We start from the raw sequence: 23,997 nt of genomic DNA, 5'->3' as shown, positions 1-23,997 counted from the left end.
TCTCTTCTTTTTCTTGACATTCCTTACCACTTTGAACTCATGAGTAGCTTAATCTACGCTTTCTCATTTCTGTCCCACAGGAAAAAGGTTCCTCCTGTCTAAAACTAATCTTTCCACTCATGCTCTGAATGCCAACTCCTTCTACAATTTTGGGTACATTGTTCTTTTCTCTTTCTTATGGTCAACATTTGTCTCTCCTGATTCTTCTGCACTGTTCAATGTGGTAGCCACCTGTGGCTACTGAGCACTTGAAATGTGGTTGTTTTGACTGAAATACGCTGTGAGTATAAAATACCAGATTTTGAATACTTAGTGTGGGGAAAAATGTAAGACTTCGTTAATTTCTTAATTTTTACTACACATTGAAGTATTTCGAATGCACTGGGTTAAATAAAATACATCATTAAAATTAATTTCACCTATTTCTTTTTACTTTTTAAACGTGACTAGTAGAAAATGGAAAGTTACATGTTTATGTCTTCCATTATATTTCTATTAGACAGGGCTGGCATAGACACGCGATCGCCACTTATTTTTTTTTTTACTTGGAAAACGAAAAAGGTGCAAGGGTAGGGCTGGCATTCCCCTCTGCTCTATTCCCCACCCCGCGGTGACTGCTCCCTCTTTCTCCTCTTTTTTCCCTCACTTTCCAGTCACTCCTCAGCAGCCTGGTCTGACTCCTGATCCACTAAAGTGGCTCTCCTTGGGGGCACCGAAGGCTTCTGCTGGAAATCCGAGGCATGCTTTTCCGTCCTATGTTCCTTGCCTAGTCCCTGCTCGCTCTACATGGGTCTTGTGTGCAGGGGCTGTCTCGGTCATCTGCAGCCCTAGCAACTGGCAGAGGGCCTGGCGCCCGCGGGCCGGCGGCAAACATCCCCTGAATGAACAAACACATGTCAGGTGACCCCACCCTCGGCCCCCGGCCCCCGTCATTCGTTTCATTCGGCGGCAGTGACGAAGGGCCTCCGGTGCGGCCGGCGTTGCCATGTGCTGGGCACTGGAGAGCCCTGTCCTCACCCAGTCCTTCAGCACGGCCAGGCGTTACCGTCACCGTCACCGTCACCGTCACCGTCACCGTCACCGCGCATCTGGGGCTGTTTGAGGCTCGGGTGCACCGCACCGAGGGTGACAGGGACGGCGCCCGCAGCTGGACAGTGGCCGAAGAAAACACAGCAAGCCCAGCGCCCTGCTTCTGGCCGGCTGCGGGGGGCGGGGGAGCGGTGACAGCAAGCGGGAGGGTCCCCCGCACTCACTGGAAACCTGACGGGCTGGGAGCCCCCGGCCGCACCCCGAGGCCGCGGGGGGCGAGCCTTTCAAGCCCCGCGTCGGGGTCCCACCCAACACGCAGGCGCACCCCGGCCGGCGGGCCCCGAGGCGCCGGTGCTCGGCCGTTCCGTCTGCGCGCCGCGCCTGACAGGCCGGGCTTCCCGCCCGCCTCCCTCTCCGCGGGTCGGGGGTCGGCGCCCGGGGCGCCCAGAAACCCCCGGCGCGCAGCGCTCGGCGCGCGGGCTGCGTTTACCGGAGCCGGGGCCGCCTCGGCCATGGCCCTGCGCTGTCCGGCCCGGCCCGCAGTCGTCGCCGTCGCTGTCGCCGCCGCGCGGTCCCACACAGGCCAGCCCCCGGCCTGGCCGCAGGTGGCACCCGCCCGGCCTGGCTTCCCCGCCCGGGCTCGCGCGGCCGTCGGGCCCGGCTGCTCGGGGCGCGGAGACGCGGCGGAGGCGCGGGCGGCCGGCCGGAGGAGCTCGGGTGGCGGGCAGGCTCGGCGGCGCTCGGCCCGCGGCGGCCCCTCAGCTGGCGCTTTGTGGGCACCGAGCGCAACGCCGGCGCGGCTGCGGCCTAGACGCGCCGCCCGCTCGCCCGCCGCGCAGCGCGCCCCCTGCCGGCCCGGCGGCCACTCGGCCCCGCGGCTGGGCCGGCTCCGCTGATGAGCGGTGGTTGCTGTAGGAACCAAGGGTGCTGTTTGCTACGCACCCGCACAGCGCTCAACAGGCTGCAGCTTAGGGCCCGACGCAAACTGGGGCTCCTCTGGGGAGTTTGCCTCCAAGAGGCCCACCGCCCGAAGGGGGAGGCTCTCCGGCGGGAGGCAGCCCAGTTCAGAAAGGTGGAAACGGGAGGTGTGCGGAAGCTCGGTGCGAAGCTGCAGGTTGGAATGAGTGACCCAGGGGCACACAGCTGTGATGAACAGCACCTTCGTCATTTGCAGAAATTGCAAATGTGGCTGCCGAGGCGAAGTGGTTCACATCCCCCGTGGCCCGTGTTAGGACCAAAATTTACTGTACAGTTGTCCTTACTTGAGGATCTTTCAGGTTACCGTTTGCTAGGAAAGAAGCACGTGTTATCTATGGAGGTTGTGTTTCCGGTTGACAAACACAGAACCCTGAGTTTCCAGCACAGTCTTCATTTCAAACATGCTGAACGTGAATCAGGGTCCTCCGAAACCTGTATTTTAACAACTGAATCAAGGCAATGTCCATAACAGTCCAAGTACATGAATCGCAAAAGTGTGAGAAAGAACCATCTCGTCGGGGCACCTGCTCTTGGGCATACTAAGCTATTTTTAGACTGTAGCTACACATTCAGCGTGTAACTTGAGGTCTACCTGAATATATATTTTGGTCAAATGGTGAATGTTTGACAATTAAAAATTGCAATTCTATGAATCAGAGTATCGCCATAACGGAATGAACTTCTAGAAGGAAAAAACGTGAATTTTATTGGAAAGGAAATTCATTTTTACAATTCTGTTATTAAAAATGTAGTCAATAAAATTTTACAGTTTGACCTTAATGCAAGAACAGTAATTTCACAGCCCTGTCAACTGCTGGATATCTCTATGGCTATTAAACAGGGGCGTTTGCATTACTAAGCAGGATATATCAACTGAGTGTCATGGGCAGCAAGCCTACTTCTGTCAATACAATAATGGTAATATCACTACCAAATTATTATATGTTCCTTCCTCTAATAACTTATTACAGTAATACTTTTTTCCTTTTTAATTCTTGTATTTGACAATTTTTTGGATGGTGATAGCATTTCACTGAAGCAATTTCACTGACTGAAGTTTTGTGTACTATTTCAAGAACGTGCACAATATTTTCAGAATTAGATTTAAGATTATTGTACTCACTTATATTTTTGATTTCCAATTTCTAATATTTTTGTCTGTCCTTGCTGCTATACACAATCACTAGAGAAAAATTCGTCCTTAAAGTTTGGATCTATAAATGTGACAATGAAGAAATCTAATTATTTTGCAGGTTAGGAAAACAATTGAAGTTTCCACCTGCATCTTAGATTTCCTTGTATGCACACCAATTTCAGCATCTACTTGGAGTAGAATCAAAAGGAAATCTCTTCAGCAGGAATCATGTAGGCACAGCAATTTATTCAGCAAGTTCCAACAAAAAAACTGCTTTCAATGCAAGCGACTATTGGATATAAGTAAGTCTTGCTACATGTTTTCTGGAAAATACAAAATCAAGGACTTCTTTATTCTATAAGCTTTTGAAAGATATAATAGCTGCGGTTCCATCTTGTTTAAATATTTTGTGTGTGTACATGACAATTTCAAAATCACTTGTGTAACATATAATTTGTTATTGGCTGAAGAAAAATTGTGGAAGTGATCTACATCTTTCTGCTTGCAGCCCGTTATATTCTATTATATCTTTTAAAGCTATAACCACTTCTGAATATAAAACTAAAGGGTGCAAACAAATTATAGTATGCTTGTGCTCATAGCCTTCACCATATTTGTTCCATAGTCAATGATAATTTCATGCATCTCTCTTTACTGATTTCACACTCCATAAAATACTTCTCGAAGCCAGATTCACTATGTGTGTGAGACCCAGGAACCTTTCATCAAACAAGGAAAGTGGAAACATGGTTGAATTAATCTTTAATCTTCTACGCTGTCGAATTTAAAAAATTAACATTGATTCATCATGTTCAAATGTCACATGTACCATATACAGTAGTGTATTTAATAATTTCATTAAACTTTTTATACACAGCAAAATATAAATCAGAAAAAATATTTTAAGAATATTTTCTGAAAGAAATCAATATTTAGAATTTGTAGCTTTGGCAAATCTCAAAAGTTCTTTTTCTTCAACTGCTGAAAATGGTTATCAGTCTATAGCAATTATTTCTACAAGCTTTAAAAAGTATTAGACTGCACAGATCCCAAACCATGAGGCATAGTCTTATCAAAAGCATTCTTGTAAAGTTCGTGGTTTAGAGAACAAATGTATTTTGAGTGTCTCATTTTTATATAAACTTTCAATTTTTTCATGCTCTCTTTATATTTTTAATCATGTCTCAATCAAATATGATTTTTCGTATATGTGTTGTACATGAGTATTTTCTGTCCTTGTGAATTTCTGAGGTAGCCACATGGCCATTCTTTTATTTATCCTCCTAGTAAAGTGAAAAATAACCATATACGGCTTTTCCTTTTTAAGATTCACAGACTAAATGGAATTAAATAATTAAACATTAGTTTCTAAAGACTATTTTAGTGTTATGAACGTGATTACACCAAATAATTCGATAGTAATCAGAATGATCATATATTTAACAGTGAAAGTTCTCATTTATTACACAGAATCAACACCTTTCATAATTCTCAATAATCACTGTAGCATTTTACTTTTGCAATGTTAAAAATACAATTACATACTTCAACTGACTGTTAGCATTTCAACATATAAAGTGCATCATCAAAGTTTGCACCTCAAGTTACATCTAGAATTGAGAACACCTCAATTTGGAAGCAGCTATTCAGACATCAACAACAGCTACGAATGACATGCCACGTTTCTGTTACTGAAGACTGGTGCCCTGACGGGATCCTGATGGAAATTTACCCGACCGCACAGTTGTCACTTACGTACAAGTCTAAGATGCCAGAAATGACACTAAGTGAACATTCACTATTCCACTTTGCAATGGCCAAGGCTGAAGCCAACATCTGAACAACAGGATTTGGCTAAACACTGAGCCTGAAGCCAAAAGTCACTGCACCAAGACACATGCTCGTGGTTCTCATCTAGGCATACCCGAAGACCTGGCCACCGTGTAGTGGTCCCATTACTGTGATTGTAAATGAAACTTTCCAAGTGATTATTATCCACCTAGGCTGACATTATGGATGCTATTTTAAATTATTTAAATATTTTTATATTTATATGCTGTAACTGGGTCAGAATTATCTTGTTTTTACCACTGATGGCCACTGAAATTCTGAGATTGATACATTTACTTATTCCTTTTGTCTTTCCCCATTGACTTTTGTTGTTTTTCTATGCTTTGTCCCCATGTCCCTTGGCCTCAGACTGTCTAGTATGCTGACGGGCACCTTTTTCTTCCTACCCGGAAGTCTCCTTGGCTCTCTTCTCTCAAGTCTTATTTACTCTCTTGGCCTGATCTGGGTCCTATGTTATTTCTCTACAGACGATTCGGCATAAAACAGAGCATATTGGGCAAAAATCCTATAGAGACAAAATGACCTTGAACATCTGTTAACTTGCTCCTGTAGCTCAGAATACATGGTTTTATACAACTCTGTATAGCCATTCTTATACACACTAATGTTTCAGATATGGAAACTGACGTTCCAACGGTCCAAATGACTTGCCTGGTGTCACAGAGATGGCAGAAGTTAGCGACGATATCCAAACTCAGGTCTTTCTCACTCTAAAATGCAAAACTCCACTGTAGCTGACTTCCTTGTGGGTTATGACTTTCTGAAGTCAGCCGGAAAATAAAGATGTTGAAAGTTGGTTCGGGATGACCTAAAGCTTGAGGCGAGATTCTTCTGAGGCCATGTAGGGAAATATCTTCTTTACCCGAGGAGAACAGAGGGGCTGACCTGGTGCGATGGTGTAGGAAGCTAAGCAGAATCTTATAAAAGTAGCCGCATCCATGCCTGTTCATGATTTCCTCTGAAAGCAAGGAAGAGACATCCAGAGACCGAGCTGCCATTTCCACCCCAGGTGTGTAACACAAGGTGACATCCCTGAGGCTCGCGCCTTTCTGGTCCCTTGGGGATATCATGTGACCGTCAAGTAAAAGACATTGTAAACCCGGAAACTTAATTAGGCCGAAAACTGTAATCACTCAAGAAAAAAACATGCGCCCAACTTTGAAGACACAGGAGCAGCTTTAGGAGAACCAGCTACCGGCCCCAGCACAGTGGACATATGGAAGGAACATGTCACGCTCACTGCAGCAGGGGAAGGGAGAGCCCTGGAGAAACTCCAAGAGCCACCAAGTAGGTCCGTGAGTCCTCCGCACACACAGTGGCTTGGAAGACGCATAAACACCACGAGTTAGGGGCCTAGACTGAATTTCACTGCGATGTAACAAAGGCTGTTGGAGGAGTACAACTGGATATTAAATTAATAAGGACCACTCACGATAAGTTGGGAGAGAAATGGAGTTACAGTGTTCTAAGTGTTCTAAGAGGCTTGTGCTGCCCGGGAGGAGGGTGAAGTTATTGGTTAACCAACAGGCTTTGAGAAATAACTACATACGGGGAGTATTTAGTATAACCCCTAAAATAAAAAAATAGCATTTATGTTTTTTAAATCAGCAGGGGAAATAATGGCATGATAAAAATCTCAAATAAAAATTAACGAGGAGAGGAAAACAAGTGATGTAAATTGAAAACAAAATAAGGTGACAATTTGAATACAAATATATCAGCAATTACATTAAAAGTAAATAAATGAAATGCCCCAGATGAAAAGACAGATTGTCATATTGGGTTAAGACAACGGACCAACCGTATTCTATTTACAAAAGGCACATCTAAAGTGCAACCTTCATACCAAAACCCAGCAAGAACAATATAAAAAATGTACAGGCCAATCTCACTCATAACACAGGTACAAAATTAAATAAATGATAACCTAACTGAATCTACAATATATACAATATGTGAAAATGATATAACTTCCTGACCAAGATGGATTTACATATGGAATGCAAAATGTGTTCCATTTTACAAAAAGCAATAAATGTAATTCACCATGTTAATAATCTACAGCAGAAAGATCACGATTTTCTCAATAAATGCAAAAAAGGGAGTTTTGATAAATTTCCACATCTATCCATAATTTTTTTGTGAACTAGAAGAAAAATTTCTTGATTTAATATAGGCCATTTTCAAAAAGTATAGTCCGCAACATGTACTCAATGGTGAAATGTTGAAAGCTTTTCATTTAAAATCAGAATGAGACAAGACAGCTCCTGTCAACACCTTTATTCAGCATTATACTGGAGGTCCTGGCCAGTACAATAAGGTGAAAAAGAAAGAAATAAAAGATATAAGGATTAGAGAGGAGGAAATAAAACGTTTACGTTTTTTAGATGTGATCATATACATAGGGAATCTAAAAGAATCAGCAAATAAATTACTAACGCTGACGCCTGTCTGCCAAGACGACTAGCATGGAGCCCACATTCCCTGACCGCCTTCAGCTCGGCAAAACCACAACCTTTAAAGTGATGCCCTAGAAATTGCTACATGCAAATTTTAAGTCTAAGTTAGTCAATATCTTGATCCTCTTCCCAACTTACACAAACACGTTACTGCGATCACCCCACTCCTCATATGTGATCGTTAACCAGTATTTTCATTGTCTTTTAAATAACTTAATAAATTAGACATTAATATTATATTGCATGGCCGATAATTTTAGATTGGCTTCCATATCTTACAATTTCTTCGTTCAGTTTTTCTTCTTGTATCTCAGACCTCACACCTGGAATCGTTTTTCTTTTCTCTAAAGTATATATTTATAATTTTCTCCGGTGAGGGTCTCTTAGCAGTAAACTCAGCTTTCGTCTGTCCTTGAAGAGCGGTTTGGCTGGGACAAGAACTCAGGGCTGACCGTCACGCGTCGTTGCACTGTCTTCGGCTTCCTTACGGCTGTTGAGAGTCGGCCAGCGGTCCGACCACTGTTCCTGTGTAGGTGATCTCAGCCTTCTTTCTCTGGCGACCCTCAGAAGACAGTCCTCACCCGCGGCCAGGAGATCAAGTTCACAGTGGAGAGCAGGGACAGGGCGGGGGGAGAGTGGGAAGGACAGAGCAGAGTGGCCCTGCCCTGGGCGGAAAGGGTCTCCTCTGCTTCTTCACCCTTTGCAGGAAGATGTGGAGACCGGATGCAGCAAGAGGAGAGGACGTGAGAACTCCTTCACCACCTTGAGTGACTAAAATGCTAGGGGGCACCCAGATTCGAACTGGGGACCTCTTGATCTGCAGTCAAATGCTCTGCCCCTGAGCTATACCCCCAGCGGCACCAGTGAGGTCCCGTAAACGTCCTCCCTGTGCAGCCACACCCAGGGCTTCTGCCCAGATGCCCCTTTGCGTGGGCCGGCGGAGCTGCCAGACCTGCTCTACTGCGAACTCAGCTCCTGGCATTAGAAGCAGGAGGTTCCCTCCTCCCCCAGCTCCATTCTGCACCATCAGTCCCCGAGGGGGGCAGTGAATGGGGAGCATCCCTTGCAGCTGGAAGGACCACGTCTACCTTGTGGGTTTCATGCTGAGCACTTGAAAACACCCTAGGGCCTGGCTAGGCACACAGCGCCGCAAAGCTAGAAGACACACTGACCCGAAACGGACGGGAGCTCCCTGCACAGTGCCGCACCCTGGGGCGCAGGCTGACCCCTCCTCTGGACCCGGGATCCCCACACCGTCAGCCCTCTAACTGCTGGTGAGATGAGCTGTCTGAAGAAACGACTGAAGAAGTGATGGTCTCTGGCCTGCGACTCCACCCTCCCGTGTGTGCTCTGGGATGCTGGGTGGGGACTCGGCACACCGCCCTCCTTCTCTGCCAGGTGGCTTCCTGGTCGGTCCTGCCAGTAGGGCTCCGGAGGGACGTGGAAGCCTGGAGCAGGAAGAAGCACGTGCTCCTCCCTGCCTGCTCTGGGTTCCTGTCAGTGTCACCGGGCACAGTGCATTCCAGTGGCAATGGCGACTGCCATCCTCAGTTGGGCGCTCACAGGCCCGGCATCGTCATAACTCTTTAGGGACACCTCCTTAGCGGTCCACGTCGCCGATGCACAGACACACTCCCCAAGCTTGTGAGTTTTGCCACGTTTGTCCTCTTGTGTTTGTCCCCCAGCCCTGGAGTGGTGGCTGCTTCTACAGAAACTTCCTCCCTGAGACTTAGTCTTCCCTTTCCGCCCTTCAGTTCTAATTCCTGGTCATTGTGGTTGAATTGTGTCCCCAAAAAGCTATGTTGAAGTCCTAGCCCCAGTGTCCAGGAATGTGTCCTTTATTTGGAGAGGGTCGTGAGGGATGGAATTAGTGAAGATGAGGTGACCATGGGGAAGGTTGCCCCCTGACCCAATACGACCCGTGTCCTCATAAAAGGAGGACAGACACAGGGAGAAGATGCCACGTGTAGACAGGCAGACGGAGCGACACGTCTACGAAACAAGGAGTACCTGGACGTCCACACGGCAGAGCTGGAAGGCGGCGAGGAAGGACCCTCCTTTGGAGCTGTCAGGGAGCTTGGCCCTGCTGACACCCGGATCGCAGACTCTGGCCTCCAAACTGTAAGATAGTAACTGTCTGTTGTTTATATCACACACTTTGTGGTACTTTGCTACAAAAGCTCTAGGAAACTGATGCGCTGGTTAACGATTTTTCAGGTTACATTCTCTGTTAGGTGCAGTTTTTGTCTCTGGACTGGATCCTATGGGATACTGAAATTGGTCCCATAGGGGTCCCTGGAAACAGACTCTCAAAGAGGCTATTGCAGATGCATTTGGTGTTGTCCTTGGTCTTCAGGGCAATGCCAAGTGGTGCCTGACCGCAACCTGAATCAGAAGGGATGGCCATAAGGGAGCTGTTTCATGGGGTCTAGCGAGCCACCTCCTCTAATGGAACTAAGTATCATCTCTGGGAGGAAAAGAGGGCTTCCAAAGGGGGCACCTGGATTTGAACCAGGGACCTCTTGATCTGCAGTCAAATGCTCTACCCCTGAGCTATACCCCGTCCTCTTACTAATGGTGACATGTAATTCATAATCTTCTTCACACGTCCACTCACACACACGCTGCTGGTTCTGATTCAGCACAGAGCCGCTAGTCCTGTTCCACTGTACACACGCCCCTTACGCCATAACCATCCTTCCTTTGTAAAAAGACACCAGCCGTCATTGGTACCAACATGCAAGGTCACGGGTTTCCCTTTGAGATACAAAGTCTGTACCTGGCTTGTAGATGAGGCAGAAGGTGAAGCCCAGGGGCAAGCTGAGGCTTACCGAGCAAGGACTAGGGTTCATCGCCTGCTTTTCAGTTGAGATCACTTTCACATCCCCCGCAGCAGGGGACCAAGATGACCTCGCCGCCTTCCCTCCAAATTCCACATCTGTTTAAGGCCTTTGAACTTCAACTTTTATTTCAGCTTCCTGCCCTCACTGCTCACTTGTCCTTCCTGTGTTTCCTTTAGCCATCCCCTCCCATCCATGCCGACATCAGCTTCCTAAGCTTTTTCCTTCTCTGGACTTCTCTCTCCTCCTGAAATTGGTCTTTCTTGTGCTTTCCCACAGTGGTCCAGAGTCTTGGTTGATTCTAGGGCCAGTGTGTCAGGACCGATGGCAGGAGGACTCTGTATTAGTCAGATGTTGCCGCATGACAAAAACACTCCAAAACCCGGATTCAGGAACATGGGGGTGGCTCAGCTCTGTGATTCTGGTTCCGGGGCTCACGTGAAGTTAGATCAAATGTCATCGGGGCTGCGGTCATCTCAAGGTTTGCCTGGGGCTGGAGGAACCAGTCTAAGCTCTGCACACTCCACGGCTGTTGACGAGAGGACTCAGTTCCTCATTGGCTGTCGGCAGGAGGCTTCAATTCCTTGTCACATGGGTCTATTCACAGGGCCGCTTGATGTGTCCTCATGGCCTGGAAACTGCCTCTTCCCTCCAGCATTAATCTCATGTACAAATGCCTTCACGGACACACCCAGACTGATGTTTGACCAAATACCTGGGCCCCCCCATAAGAACCTGCCAAGCTGTTTCCCAGAGCGGCTGTACTGGTTACATTCCTACCTGCAATGTATGAGCGGTCAGTTTTTCTGCATCCTCACCAGCATTTGGTGTTCTCATCTTTTTTTATCTTGGTCATGCTGATAGGTGTGTGGTGACAATTCATTGTGATTTTAATTTGTGTTTCCCTGACGGTAATAATGTTGACATCTTTTCAAGTACTTATATTCCATCTGTATTTCCTCTCCTGTAAAAGTCTGTTCATGTCTTTTGCCCATTTTCTAAGTAGACGTGTTGAATTCAGACAGCTCTTTACATATATTTACATATTTCACAATGATTGGGGGAAACAATGCCCAGTCTCCCATGATACAGAGTCAGTTCTCTGACATTGATTTCCACCCCTTCCGCCCCTGGAGTTGGGACATGGTGCTTCCTGTCTCCTTCCCCGCGGTGCTCAGTCCTCGCGTTTGGAGTGGGGAGGAGGAGGAAGGGGCGGAGGAGGAAGGGGCGGAGGAGGGGAAGGGAGAATAAGAAAGTTCTTAGCAGGTGAGAAGCGCAGTGGGATGGACTTGCTCTCTCTGGACTGGCGAGTGTTTGGAATCCCCCCAGGGTGTTTCGGGGAGGCCTCTGAGGCCTCCACTGGGGACCTGTGACTGCTCCTGTGATCTGGCAGTGCATTTTCTTCCTGGCTTTCCGGGGTCTGTGTCACACAGACCCTCTCTGTTGGGGTCCAAGACCCATCCTCTCAGGCAGAGCCTGACATTACTCCAGAATGTCCCTCACCTGTGTGGCCCCAGGAAACACTCACGGGCCTTTCATCCTCGCCCACTCTGGTAGCGAAGATCGGCCTGGCCCCTGTCCCCCTGCAGAGCCAACCCCAGGCTCCCCGTGGGGCCGGACAAACATCACTGAGAACCCCAACTCTAGCCCATGACCAAGCCCTCTAGCAGATTCCACCAGCCCCTTCCTAGCCTGGGCTCGACTGAGGGGAGAGCGCCACAACTTTCCCTCTCCGGAGGAGCGGTGTTTGGTACACATCACCCAGACAGGCACTGCTCACCAGTACTCTGACCTCCGACCCCCTGCACCTCCTGTGGCCAGTGGTGGGTGAGTAACCGGGCTGTAAGACATGATCCCGAGATTTCTACAGGGTGCTCCCTCCCACTTATGCCTTTATACCTGTGCTTGTGTCATTTTGGACGCTCAGTGGAACTTTCCTTTAATATATTACATTATAGGAGCCCAGAAAGCTTCATTTATCTATTCTTCTACTTAATGGACACACTTAGGACATTTCCTGTTTTTTGCGAACAGGAGCGCTGCAATGAACATGTCTCTCTGAGTCTCCTGGTGCTCTTCTGCTAGAATTTCTCAAGGGGATATACCTAGAAATGAAATTCCTGAATTGTATTCATGCTTTTAATTTTACTATTATAGTTACAGGTAACTTTTGTGTTGACTTTATTATGTTTATTACCCAAAATTTCTCCATAGTGAGTGTACCAATTACACTCCTATTGTGAGCAAACGAAAGTACCATTTTCCCTCAGCGACTCTTGATCTAGTTAAACCTTGATGGATCCTAACTTTTGGGAGGGGAGGAAAATGGTACCTCCTTATTGTTTTAATTAATTTTTGCTTCCCTGATTTCTAGCAAAGTTGAGCATCTTTTCACATGTTTGTCATAAAAAATAACCTCTTCTGTGACTTGCTTATTACGTCCTTGTCCATTTTTCTGTTGGGTTAACTATTTTTTTTCTGATTGCTCTATAGGAATTCTTATTTTTAAAATAATTAAAAATATTTAATTGTGGTAAAAACACATAAGAAAATTTACCATCTTAACCATTTTTAGGTAGACAATTCAATAGTGTTAAGTACATTCATACTGTTATGCAACAGATCTCCAGAACTTTTTCATTTTGGTTATATTTTGGTACAAATCCATTCTCCATCATATGTGTTGCAAAATTCAGAGTCTCTTGTTTAGAAACTTTCTGTCACATGGAAATTTAAATTCTGATATAATCAAATTTATTTTCTGTAGTTTGTAATTTGGGGGTTGTGTTTAAGAAATCTTTCTATGGGTCATATATATATATTTGTGTTTAAGAAATCTTTCTTTGGGGGTTGTGTTTAAGAAATCTTTCTATGGGTCATATATATATATATGGGTTATATATATATATATATAGATATATATATATATATCTCAGACTGAATGTTTGTGTGCTCCGCCTCAACCCCCCCCAATTAATATGTTGAAACCTAATCCCTAATGTGATGGCATCTGGAGGTGGGGCCGCTGGTAGGTGATTAGGTCATGAGAGTGAAACCCTCATGAATGAGATCAATGCCCTTATAAAACAGGCCTAAAAGAGCTCTTGTCCCTTCTGCCACATGAGGACACAGCAAGACAGCTGTCTGTGAACCAGAAAGCGGGTCCTCACCAGACACAGAGTGTACTGGCACCTTGATTTTGGACGTTCCAACCTCCAGACTGTGAGACATAAATTTCTAACTCTTTATAAGCCACCCAGTCTACGGTATTCCATTTTTTGTAAAAAGGGATAAACTACAGCCAATATCTAGGGTCACTAGGCTGTATAACTCTACGGGACCATGTGACTGGTGGAGTTGTGTAACACACTACCTGTGTGACTGCCACAGCTGCCCTGGGAATAACCATCATCTCTCCAGTGTGGCATCTATAAAGACCCATCATATAAACGACTGCTGTTTTTCAGAGCTAATAAAGTACTTTACTCAGTTGATGAACTGGTATGTTCGCACTTCTGTCTCATTACCTGGAAGCTCAGAGACAAGCTCTGTATTCAGCAGTAGTAGCTTCTCACAACCAGGGCCCTTGGGAACAATTATTTACCTCCTCTCCTAAACGTTCAGTCCCTGCCTTTTCTTTTTCCTTCATTTTTTAAAATTGTGATAAAGTACACACGACATAAAATTTATCGTCTTAACCATTTTAAATGTATTTTCATTTCATTAAGTGTAATACCATTTTTCAGTAGTTTTAAGTACATTCATAATGTGCAACCATCCGCCCCCAGAACAAAGTGAAACTCTGTCCCCCACTGATCAATAACTCCTCACCCACCTCCAGCCCCTGGCACCCATCATCCTTTCTGTCCCTATGATTTTGACTGCCTCATTTAAGTCGGCCCTTGACTCTTTATACTTCTTTGACTGGTTGGACTTTTATTGCAAGCTGCCTCAGATGCTATTTTTTTGAAGCAAGCTTGTTATAAACAAATAAAACAGGATGGTAATAATTAGGCACCAAGGAAACAGAGAGAAAGCCTGAGACAGACTTCCTCCATCTCTCCAGCAAATGAATATGGCTGAGCAGGTAAAAAGGAAACACATGAGAAATGTCACAAGAGGGACACTTCCATCTCTACCACTTGTTGGAAATTTAGATTCCATGAAGCTGGGCCTGCAGGATAACAAGGAGCTACACTTCCACAGGAATAAAAGAGTCAAACAACATAGGGGGCACCTGGATTTGAACCAGGGACCTCTTGATCTGCAGTCAAATGCTCTACCCCTGAGCTATACCCCCAGATGTTATGCTTTCTCAGTAAGAGACTTTCATAATTGCAATCTTTATCAAGCTCTGCTCTCACCATCATGTCTCCCTGAGGAGCTGCCTGAACTGCTGCTCTGGGCACCCACCTCCACACCTGTCAGAAGCTGCTCCCTTTCCTCAGGCTCTGTATACCTATGTTCACCTGAACATCTTTTCCCAGAGTAGTTCTCACCCCGTCCTTTATTACTACTACTACTGCTGCTGCTGCTGCTGCTGGGTACAGAAAGAATGCTACCCATTCTCTTAATATCTAAGATGCTTTCTTTCCTCTTTTTCCATCTCCAACTCTGTTTTGGTTTCCTTTCCCAGGGACCAAAGCCTGGGACCCATCAACAGCTCTCAGCAGCTTGGCTTACTCCAGGGGATGTACCTGGCCAAGAAAGTTGCAGCCCCAACTTCTTGGAGAAAGAGAGTGGGCGAGGACAAACCCAGGTGTCAGCAGAGCTAGAGGGCCCAGCCTGGGCAGCAAGCCTATCTGTTCCGAACACAGAGCGCCCCTGCTCCGCAGGCGTACGCTTCCCCATACTGAGCCCCCACGGCATTTGTTTGAGCCTCTCCGAGTTATGCTGCACTATACTATTGGATAAGATTTTCTACTATCGAAGTTCAATTGTTCTGAAGTGAGATTGGCCCACTCTGATAGAGGAGGGCGATTCTTTGGTCCAGGGTGTCCGAGTAGCTGAGCCCCCTGGTGGAACCTCCATACAAGCTCTTGGGGTCCATCTGTCGGAGAATGTAGGCTCGACATGTGGGATGCTGCATGGAGCAAGTGGAAGACATTCTCCAGGATAATAAACAACACTTTGATGAATAGGAACATGCTGTTTGCTCAGTCTCAGATCATTCCCCTAGGACTGATTCCTAAAAGTGAAAATCTCAGGCTCCAAGGACCTGGCTTAGGACGGTGGCTCTGAGCAGTGACCCTCCGCAGGAAGTCACTCCCGGTGGTTCCCATTGTGCTCACTCCTTCACCCCCTTTCCACATGGTCCTGCCAGGTGACAATAGTTACTCTGCTCCTCATCAGAGTGGTAACGAAGCAGCTTCAGAAAAGCGTCCCGAAATCCTGAACTGGCAGAACCATCAAGGTTTGGACTCTCAGACTCTGAAAGTGCAGATGCAACCAGAACTGGACCTGGCTCTCAAGACCTCCCTAATCAGACTCTCAAAGATGGATAGCAACAAGCCAGAATGTCCTCCAGGTTACCTGGGAAACCACATGAGCTGCCGGAAGGTTGCTTAGTGAGGCTGCAAATGGAATTCATCGCTCTTCAGAGTATTTCCTCAGGCCAGGGAAAAGTTTTATGAATTATTCCCGGTCCAAAGTACTGTCCCTTCTCAGGAGGCCAGAACACTGTCATCCACCACGCCAGGACTCTCCCTGTCCCGACTCACCCCTCCCAGATCACCGGGTCCCATCCGTCCATCTCCTGAACACGTGCATCTCTTCGCCCCCAGCTAGTGTCTCAGCTCTGTGATCCGCCGCGTGCGCGCAAATCTTAGTCCACCGACTGAGAGGGAGCAGATGTGGAACCTAATTTTTCTACCAAACAACTTGATCTCTGCTTTGTGTCCCATCTTGTGAGTGGCTCGAGCCTGGGGTCCCCCACAATGTCCCCCCGTGCTGTGGCTGAGTTATGAAGGGGCTTGCAGGCGACTGCCACGTGGAGTGGGTGGGCGTCTGGTCCTCTCCATTGTCTCGATCGCACTGTGAGTGTGGGGACCTTCTGGTCGCATGCTGGTGCCCGCTGCCTGTGCTCCTCGATTCCCTGGCACTGTTGGCCGCACCCGTGCAGTGCTGGGATGTCCCATGTGGCTCTGCCATGCTGGGACAGTTTTCTGCTCTGGGGCCAATCTTTATTTCCTGAATCCCCCAGCACCCAGACTGTTGGAATTTGAAAGCTGAGCGCCGACAGTTTGCATTCTATGGGGTCATCCCTTCCCTGTGGTGCGAAAGGCAGAAAGCCCAGCTGGCGGGCAGGGGAGGGCTGGATGGGAGCCGCAGGGGGCAGGAAACCTTAGCGACCATCTCCATTATGATGCAGCATGCCGGAACTGTAGGAGGACCCAGCTCCTTACCTGATCTCTCCATCTCCTGTCCGTGACCCCAACACTCTCCCTCATTCCAAGGCGGCTCTAGCAGGGACCTTCCTGTGACTCAGCACGAGATGCCTCCATGAAATTTCTCCTCCGTCTTTATACCAACCCTAAGAGAGAGGTACAATTATTACCCCCAATTACAGATAAAGAAACTAAAGCTTTAAACTAAAGCTTAAATTCAGTAGCCCACGGAGTCTAACTCTAGAACTAAAACTCGTGACCATATTGCAAGGATTCTTGCTAAAACACAGATTGAACTGGGTCTCTTGTGTGGCAGCGCTACATAAAACATCAGCCAATTCCTTTCTGTCTGATTTCCCTTCTAAAATATTCGGGAGCTAACAGTGCATCATGCATTGCTTTAGGCTCTTAGGTTATGATATGATTAATTAGGTCGCAGCTCACTCTAACTGACATTCCTCCGAAGAAGTCACTGTGCGTGCTCCTGCTCATAACTACGTCTCTCTGGGTCACTTCTGAAGGCCAGTCTCACCCACTGCATGCTGATTCCAGTTTAACTTTTCGCAGGGTTATAGTATCTTCAAGTTGCAGGAGTATCGCCCTCCCAAACATGAGAAAGTATGGGAGCGTCCTTGGAGACGCTGGAGGTAAGCCCTCTGCCCGCTAATCCTTGGGTAAGATGAGCCAGGAAGCCAGTCCCCAAGGCTGGAGACCACTGGCCTGACAGCAGAACAGCTGGTGTCCGTCACTTGTCACTGAGCCCTGGGTGGCTAGTGACGCTGGCGATGCTGCTAATGCACCAGAACCACAGTGACTGGTTCTATGGCTGCGCTTCTGTTTCTGCTTGCTTTTCAGCCAAGTTCTTTTTGAAAATGTCAGCCTGTCTCCATGGTGCTAAGACAAATAAGGGAAAGTCTTCCTCCCTTACACGCCAGTTCAGTTAATCAATATAAGATGCAAAACCAAATCAGAACCAGAAAATGGAAACAGCGTTTTTTAATTGGGGAGCATAGTTTCCTTCCATTGTCTATAAAAATATTTATCTATGAGAAAGGAATTTTTTTTACTTTTATTATGGGAAATCTCAAATATACACAAAAGTAGTGGTGTCTATCATCTAGTCTATTGGTTAGGGTTCTTTGGAGACACAGAACCAATTATACATCTATTTTGTATTGCTGATTATATAATTTATATAACCGATTATATATAAATTTATATAACTATATGTGATTTTATGTAACAAATTATACATATGCATATAATTAACTCTACAATTAAATCCATATGGAGAGAGAGGAAGAGAGTGAGAGAGACTGACTGATTTATTCTAAGGAATAGTTTCACGTGATCGTGGAGGCTGAGATGTCCTAGGAACTGCCATCTTGGCAAGTCACAGACCCGAGAAGGCTGGTGTGTAGTTCTCGTCAGGGCCTGAAGGCCTGAGAACCAGAGAGCTGATGGTGTGAATTCTAGTCCGAGGCAGGAGACCACCAGTGTCTCAGCTCGAGTAGACAGGCAGAGAGCGAATCCTCCCTTCCTCTGCCTTTCTGTTCCGTCCAGGCCCTCGATGAACGGGATGACACCCAGTAGCACTGGGGAGGAACATCTGTTTTACTTAGATTTTACTGAGTCAAGTGCTAATCTCATCTAGAAATACCCTTAAAAAAATACACCCAAAAAAGTTTAACCAGATATCTGTGTGCCCTATGACCCATTCAACTAGACACATAAAGGTCACCATCATAGTCAGTTTTAACAATTTTTAACATAGCTAAGCTTGCTGTATCTAGAGGCTTGATCAAATTCAGGTTCAATTTTTTTGGTAAGAAGACATCACTGTAAACACTGTGTTCTTCCTTTGTATAAGGATGCTCATGTCTCCTGGTTTCTCTTTCTGTGAAATTAAGATTAACCAGTATGTTGAGGTGCTGTTACCCTCATAATAAATGTCTTCATCAAACACTCATCTCACAGTTTGAGCAGGCATTGCTGACACCTCCTCACATCTGTTTTTCCATTAGGATTTGTAAATGGTTTTATTCTAATTCTCGACCTCTATTAGCTCGCATTTTGTTAGTAGGGAAGAAATTCCTTCGTCAGCTATTTGGTCCTGTTGGAATATCGTTAATACAGAAGGTGTAGAACAAATGCTTGATTCTTTCCTTTTATTTATGAGTTTTCCGAATAATACATTAATGCTTTAGCAACCTTCAAATTTGACCAGTGAGAGCTTTTAAAACAATACATCATAATGAATGAATGGATTTTTAAAATGCCTGTTTTAGGCATTTCGATCAATTATGCCCATTCTTCTTTTTGATCCTCAAATTGTCCCACCTTTGGCTGGTGGTAGCCTGTTCGATTTGGCTCTTATGATCATTTAACACGACTCAAGGGGTCTCTGGGAGTTCGCTTGTTTCCTATATGATGTGAGTGTGTGGGAACGAGCAAAATGAAACTGCCAGGCGGGGCGGGCTGCCTTTAAGTCGGTACCCAGCCCAGTCTCGGAGACGGACGGGTGCTCGCCTGCAGGCGGGGAGAGGTGGGCCTCACGGGAGAAGTGCTGGCTGGAGCCTCCAGTATGGAAAGGACAGGTCCGGGTCCTGGAGGAGGCCAACTCCTAGTAGAGTGTTTGTGGGAGGGCTCCCGCCCAGCCCGGAAGTGCCGGGGGAAGGTCCTGGGCTGGGCCTTGCGGGAGGGGCCTGAGGAATCTGTTGGCCGCGACAGGGCCTTGGCCGACCTGGGCGAGGAGTGGCCCTTAGCGTGTGTCGCACCCTGACTGCCCAGACTCAAGATTCTGGCAAAACGCAACAGAAAGGGGAAACACAGACCAAACAGACCCATGTTCTTGGTGGGTGAGGCCTCATTTAATTTGATTATTTTTAAATTTTCAATTGTATTTGTAAAAGAAAGATACCAAACGCAGAGAATTCACATGATACAATGTTCAAAAGGCACACAAAGTATGCAGTTGGAGGCAACTGTCCCTCACTAGGTAAAAGGGTAAATAAATTGCGACACATACAGACAATGGAATACTACTCTGCACTGAAAAGAAATGAGCTGACAAGCCGTGAAAAGACATGGAGGAATCTTCCATGCGTATCATTAAGTGAAAGAAGCCAATGCGAAAAGGGTAACATATTATGTGACATTCTGGAATAGGCGACTAGATGACATTCTAGAAAAGGCAAAACTATGGAGACGGTAAAAAGACCATGGCTGCCAGGGGTTTGGGGGTCGGAGGAGATAAATGGGCAGAGCACAGAGGATTCTTTAGGGCAGTGAAAATACTCTTTACGATACTACAGTGGTGAATACATGTCATTATACATTCGTCTAAACCCATGGAATATACAACAGCAAGAGTGAGCGCCAACGTCAGCTGTGCATTTTGGGTGATGGTGACGTGTCAGTGCAGGTTCACATTGTAACAAATGTACCAGTGGTGGGGGGTGTTGACAATGGGGGAGGATGCGTGTGTGTCGGGGCAGGGGGCATATGGGAGATCTCTGTGCCTTCCCCTCAATTTTGCTATAAATACAAAACGAAATAATATCTTAAGAATAAATAAATTTAAAAAATAAAATGAAAAAGAAAGTATGCAGTGAAAATTCTCCCTCTCACCTAGAAAAGGCTCCGCTGGAGGAAACCCACGCGGGTGGCCTGTGACACAAAAGGCAGCATAACATATGTGCTGTACTGCATCCTGCTTTTCGTCATCTATTTTAATTTTATGTAAACAAAGGTAGAATGGAGAAGTGCAATCCCAAAGTTAAGGGAGGGGATACAGACAACTCAAGAGTCCCCTACACAGCAGGGGATGGATAGATCACCAGGACACCCAGCGAGGTGAAGGAAGATTTGGGATAACTACAGAGGACACCCAGATTTGAACCAGAGGCCCGCTGACGTGCAGTCAAGTGCTTCACCCCTGAGCTACACCCCTTGCTGGGCCAAGAAGGCCTCCTTGGGGCTTCTCAGTTGGGTAGCTCCACCCAAGAAACCCATAAATAACTATAAGACTTAATATTTATTGCACACTTATAATGTGCTTCATACATATGATTTTAAAAATGATTTGTCGTAGTATTATGTCTATCACCACCACCACCACCGTCACCACCCTTAAGGGTGACAGTGACACAGGGAACTGAAGCAACTTGGTCCAAATCACAAAAAAATAAGTGACAGAATCAAGAGTTAAATGACCACCACTTCATCCTGCCTGGACACAGCTGCCATTTGAGGATGCTGCCACAGGGCCAACCTTTGTCCGCGCCCGGTGACAACCAGCGGTCCCTCTTCCCCTACCTCCCTGCAGACTCTCTCCCTTTGTATAATAAGGTCGCCCAGAAAAGCAGAGAGGACCTAACCCTGTGCCTTGAGAGGACTCAACAGCAGCTTCTGGAAGTCAGATCACTTGAACTGAGGTTTTCTAAATTTGTAAATTAATTAGCTTTTGTATGAATAATGCACAAAATTAAAAATGTACAAAACAGCATACAGAGAAAAATTAAGGCTCCATTATTATTGTGGAGATCATTTTGCCATATACACATATGACTGTACACCTTAAGCTTCTAAATGTTATATGTCAAATATATCACAGTAAAACTGGAAAAAAATTTTAATAAAAATATATGAATTAAAAAGAAATCACTTAAGTCGAGTTGCCATCCATCACCAGACATAATTACAACTTTTCCTCTTGTGATGAGAACTCTGACGATCTTTTCTCTTAGCAACTTTCAGATACACGATATGGTATTAACTGTAGTCACTATGATGTATGTTACACCCCCAGGGCTTATTTATCTTATATCTGCCTTGGTTTCCATGTTTGTCAAGTGTGGACTAGGATGACACTTACCTTGCAGGCTTCCTGTGAGGATGAAATAAGAAGGTGAAGACATCTCTCCAGAGGGGACAGAGTTGAGAAGTGAGAGAAACCTGTAGAGCCCAAGGAGAAAGTTGGTCTTATTTTCAGTCCAAACGAGATGCTGCATCTATGGACATCACATAAGAGCCGGAAAACCTCTAAAAAGAGATCCTTGCAGGGGGCACCCGGATTTGAACCGGGGACCTCTTGATCTGCAGTCAAATGCTCTACCCCTGAGCTATACCCCCAGGGTTGAGTGACTCTTCACTCACAGCTTTATACTCACACAGCCACACCCAGCTGCCCTATAAACAAGTATAGTTTTTGCATCTTCAGTTTCATGTCCCATTGTCACTTCATACTGGCCTTTCTGCTCTGAACCCCAACCCGCTTTTTTTCCTCAAGTTTGGTGAATTGATTTGGTCACGATCTTTTGCCCACAGCTGGAGACAGCAGGGGTCCAGGGAGCCTCTCCTTACCTAGCCGAGAAAAGCCAGGCCACCTGGAGCCCCTGCACGACACCACGCTCCAGGCCTGCCTGTTCACTCCGCCAGTCGCCCTCCCTCTACCACCTTTTCTTTATCCGTCCATCTTTCTTTTTGCCCTCCATCTCTTTAATTCGCCACCTGTCTTTCCTCTTCCCACTATGTCACTCACGGCCTCCTCCCCACCGTCTTCCCTCTCCAAGACACCCAGGCCTCTTAGTTCTTTGTCTAAGTCGAGTGTCGTCTTTTTCAAACTAACTCCTTACCTGAGATGTAGATGGAAGACAGACCTAGCAAATAAAAGGTGGAACATTTATTTCCAAAAACGGAAGAGATGACGGGAGCTAAGAAAACTGAGAATAACAAGGTAAGTGTCATCCTAGTCCGCACTTGACAATGGAGGACTCGTTCTAGTTTATATCAGAACGTCTGCTAAAACACAGGACTGAACACAGCGCCAGGAGAGAACACCTGGAATCCAGACCTGGGAAGACACCACAGCACACACCACGATCTAATAAAAGATCGTCGCAACCAACCTGTTCAGCTGCCCCTTCCGCCCGCCTGATGGCATCACACTTCCTCTCGCAGATATGCTTAAATGTGTACTGTTTACTCCACGGCAGAAAGACCAGGATTAAAAAATAAACAGGGGGATTATGGGAGACTTTTTACATTTTCTTTATACTCTATCGTAGTTTCCAAATTTTCCGCATAAAATGTATTATTCTCAAAATGTCACAAATTTAAGCATATTCCCTTCCAGTAACTGCAAGCAATATCGTTTCCTATTTACATAATTAATAAATAATTGCTTTAAGACAAAAAGGATCAATGGAATGCTAATTCGAGAAATCTGCATTATAATTTACACTTAACTCATTCAAGCTTTTATAGGAATCATTATTTCCATTTTGCAGAGGAGGACACAGCCTCATAGCTTCATCAGCCATCTGGTCCCCCTCCACGTTAGGATGTGTGCCAATCTAAGCTATTAATAATGGCTCAGTGTTTACTATGTTGAGTGTTTACTATGTTGAAGGCACTGCATGTACATCTCCCATTTAATCCTCCCAAGAACTCTCTGACGCAGATAAAATTGTTCTCTCATGAAGTAGCTAAGATTACCCCCATTTTACAGATGAAGAAACAGAGACTAAGAGGGGTTAAGTAACTTTCATTCAGTCATTCGACAAACAGTAAGCACCCACGGCATCCCAAATTCTAGTCTAGGTACTGAGGGCTGAGCAGTGACCAAGGCAGGCAAACAAGGTCCCTGATGGGATTTCGTGGAGCTTCTATTCTGAAAGGTGTAAGGTGACAGACAAGCAAACAAATATGTGAGCGAGATCATCGCAGATCCTGAGAGCACTATAGGAAAATAAAGCCAGGCGATGTGATGGACGACAGTGAGGGAGAGATGGAGGTGGTCGGGGAAGTGACAACCCGAGCTGAAGTTTAAGAAGAAGCCAGTGTGTAAAAATTTGGATGCAGAACATTCCAGGCTGTGGGTATGACTGCCAAGGCCCCCATGCAGGAACTAGCTTGACAGGAGCATCAGGGAGTGTGAACAGTACCAGTGTGGCTGCAGCAAAGGGACAGAGCAGGACAGACCTGAGTAGTGGTCAGGGAGGTGGGTTTTATTTCTTGTCCCTCTAGGGGAGGATGGAGCCTGGACTGAATGCAGACCTGTCTCCTCCTGTGCACAGGGACCACACCCCCCCAACCTTCCTGATGGGCTCACTGCAGTGGAGTTGGCACAGTCTGTGGCCTGGCCTATTGTGACAGGCTTCCCGAGTCAGGCTGCAAGCCTTTGGCCACAAATTTAGGTTTGTTATTGTTCATCCAGTCAGCCTGGTTCCTGCCCTTGTAAAGGTGACTCTCTAGTGGATGTGGTACACATGCGTGTGACACTGTCACTCAGGTACTTCTTCAATCACCATTGTGAT

General features: G+C 46.2%; 1 protein-coding gene and 4 non-coding genes across 9 annotated transcripts in view; all 5 read right to left on the bottom strand.

Moving 5' to 3' along the window:
- The window catches only part of ZNF398 (zinc finger protein 398), a 41,888-nt gene extending 19,203 nt beyond the window's left edge, over positions 1-22,685 (bottom strand). The window contains exons 1-3 of one of the 5 annotated variants that reach the window (XM_039861347.1): positions 22,588-22,685; positions 21,555-21,634; positions 16,697-16,824 (exon numbers count right to left, since the gene is read on the bottom strand). In XM_039861347.1, coding sequence (XP_039717281.1) covers positions 16,697-16,741 — 45 coding nt within the window. In that variant the 5' untranslated portion in view covers positions 16,742-16,824; positions 21,555-21,634; positions 22,588-22,685. Of the gene's footprint in view, positions 1-1,519; positions 1,802-16,696; positions 16,825-21,554; positions 21,635-22,314; positions 22,560-22,587 lie in introns of those variants that run through there. The other 4 variants (XM_039861348.1, XM_039861350.1, XM_039861352.1 and 1 more) reach the window with 4 other exon arrangements.
- On the bottom strand, positions 8,234-8,305 carry TRNAC-GCA (transfer RNA cysteine (anticodon GCA)). The gene has a single exon. It is a non-coding gene; the product is annotated as a tRNA-Cys (tRNA).
- Positions 9,944-10,015, bottom strand: TRNAC-GCA (transfer RNA cysteine (anticodon GCA)). The gene has a single exon. It is a non-coding gene; the product is annotated as a tRNA-Cys (tRNA).
- On the bottom strand, positions 14,521-14,592 carry TRNAC-GCA (transfer RNA cysteine (anticodon GCA)). The gene has a single exon. It is a non-coding gene; the product is annotated as a tRNA-Cys (tRNA).
- TRNAC-GCA (transfer RNA cysteine (anticodon GCA)) lies at positions 21,740-21,811 on the bottom strand. The gene has a single exon. It is a non-coding gene; the product is annotated as a tRNA-Cys (tRNA).
- Positions 22,686-23,997: the final 1,312 nt, after the last annotated feature.

Source organism: Pteropus medius, unplaced genomic scaffold, assembly GCF_902729225.1.
Source record: "Pteropus medius unplaced genomic scaffold, Ma_sr-lr_union100, whole genome shotgun sequence".
Lineage (NCBI taxonomy): Eukaryota > Metazoa > Chordata > Mammalia > Chiroptera > Pteropodidae > Pteropus > Pteropus medius.
Note: the sequence above shows the minus strand (reverse complement) of the source record. Positions and strands in the feature narration are given on the sequence as shown.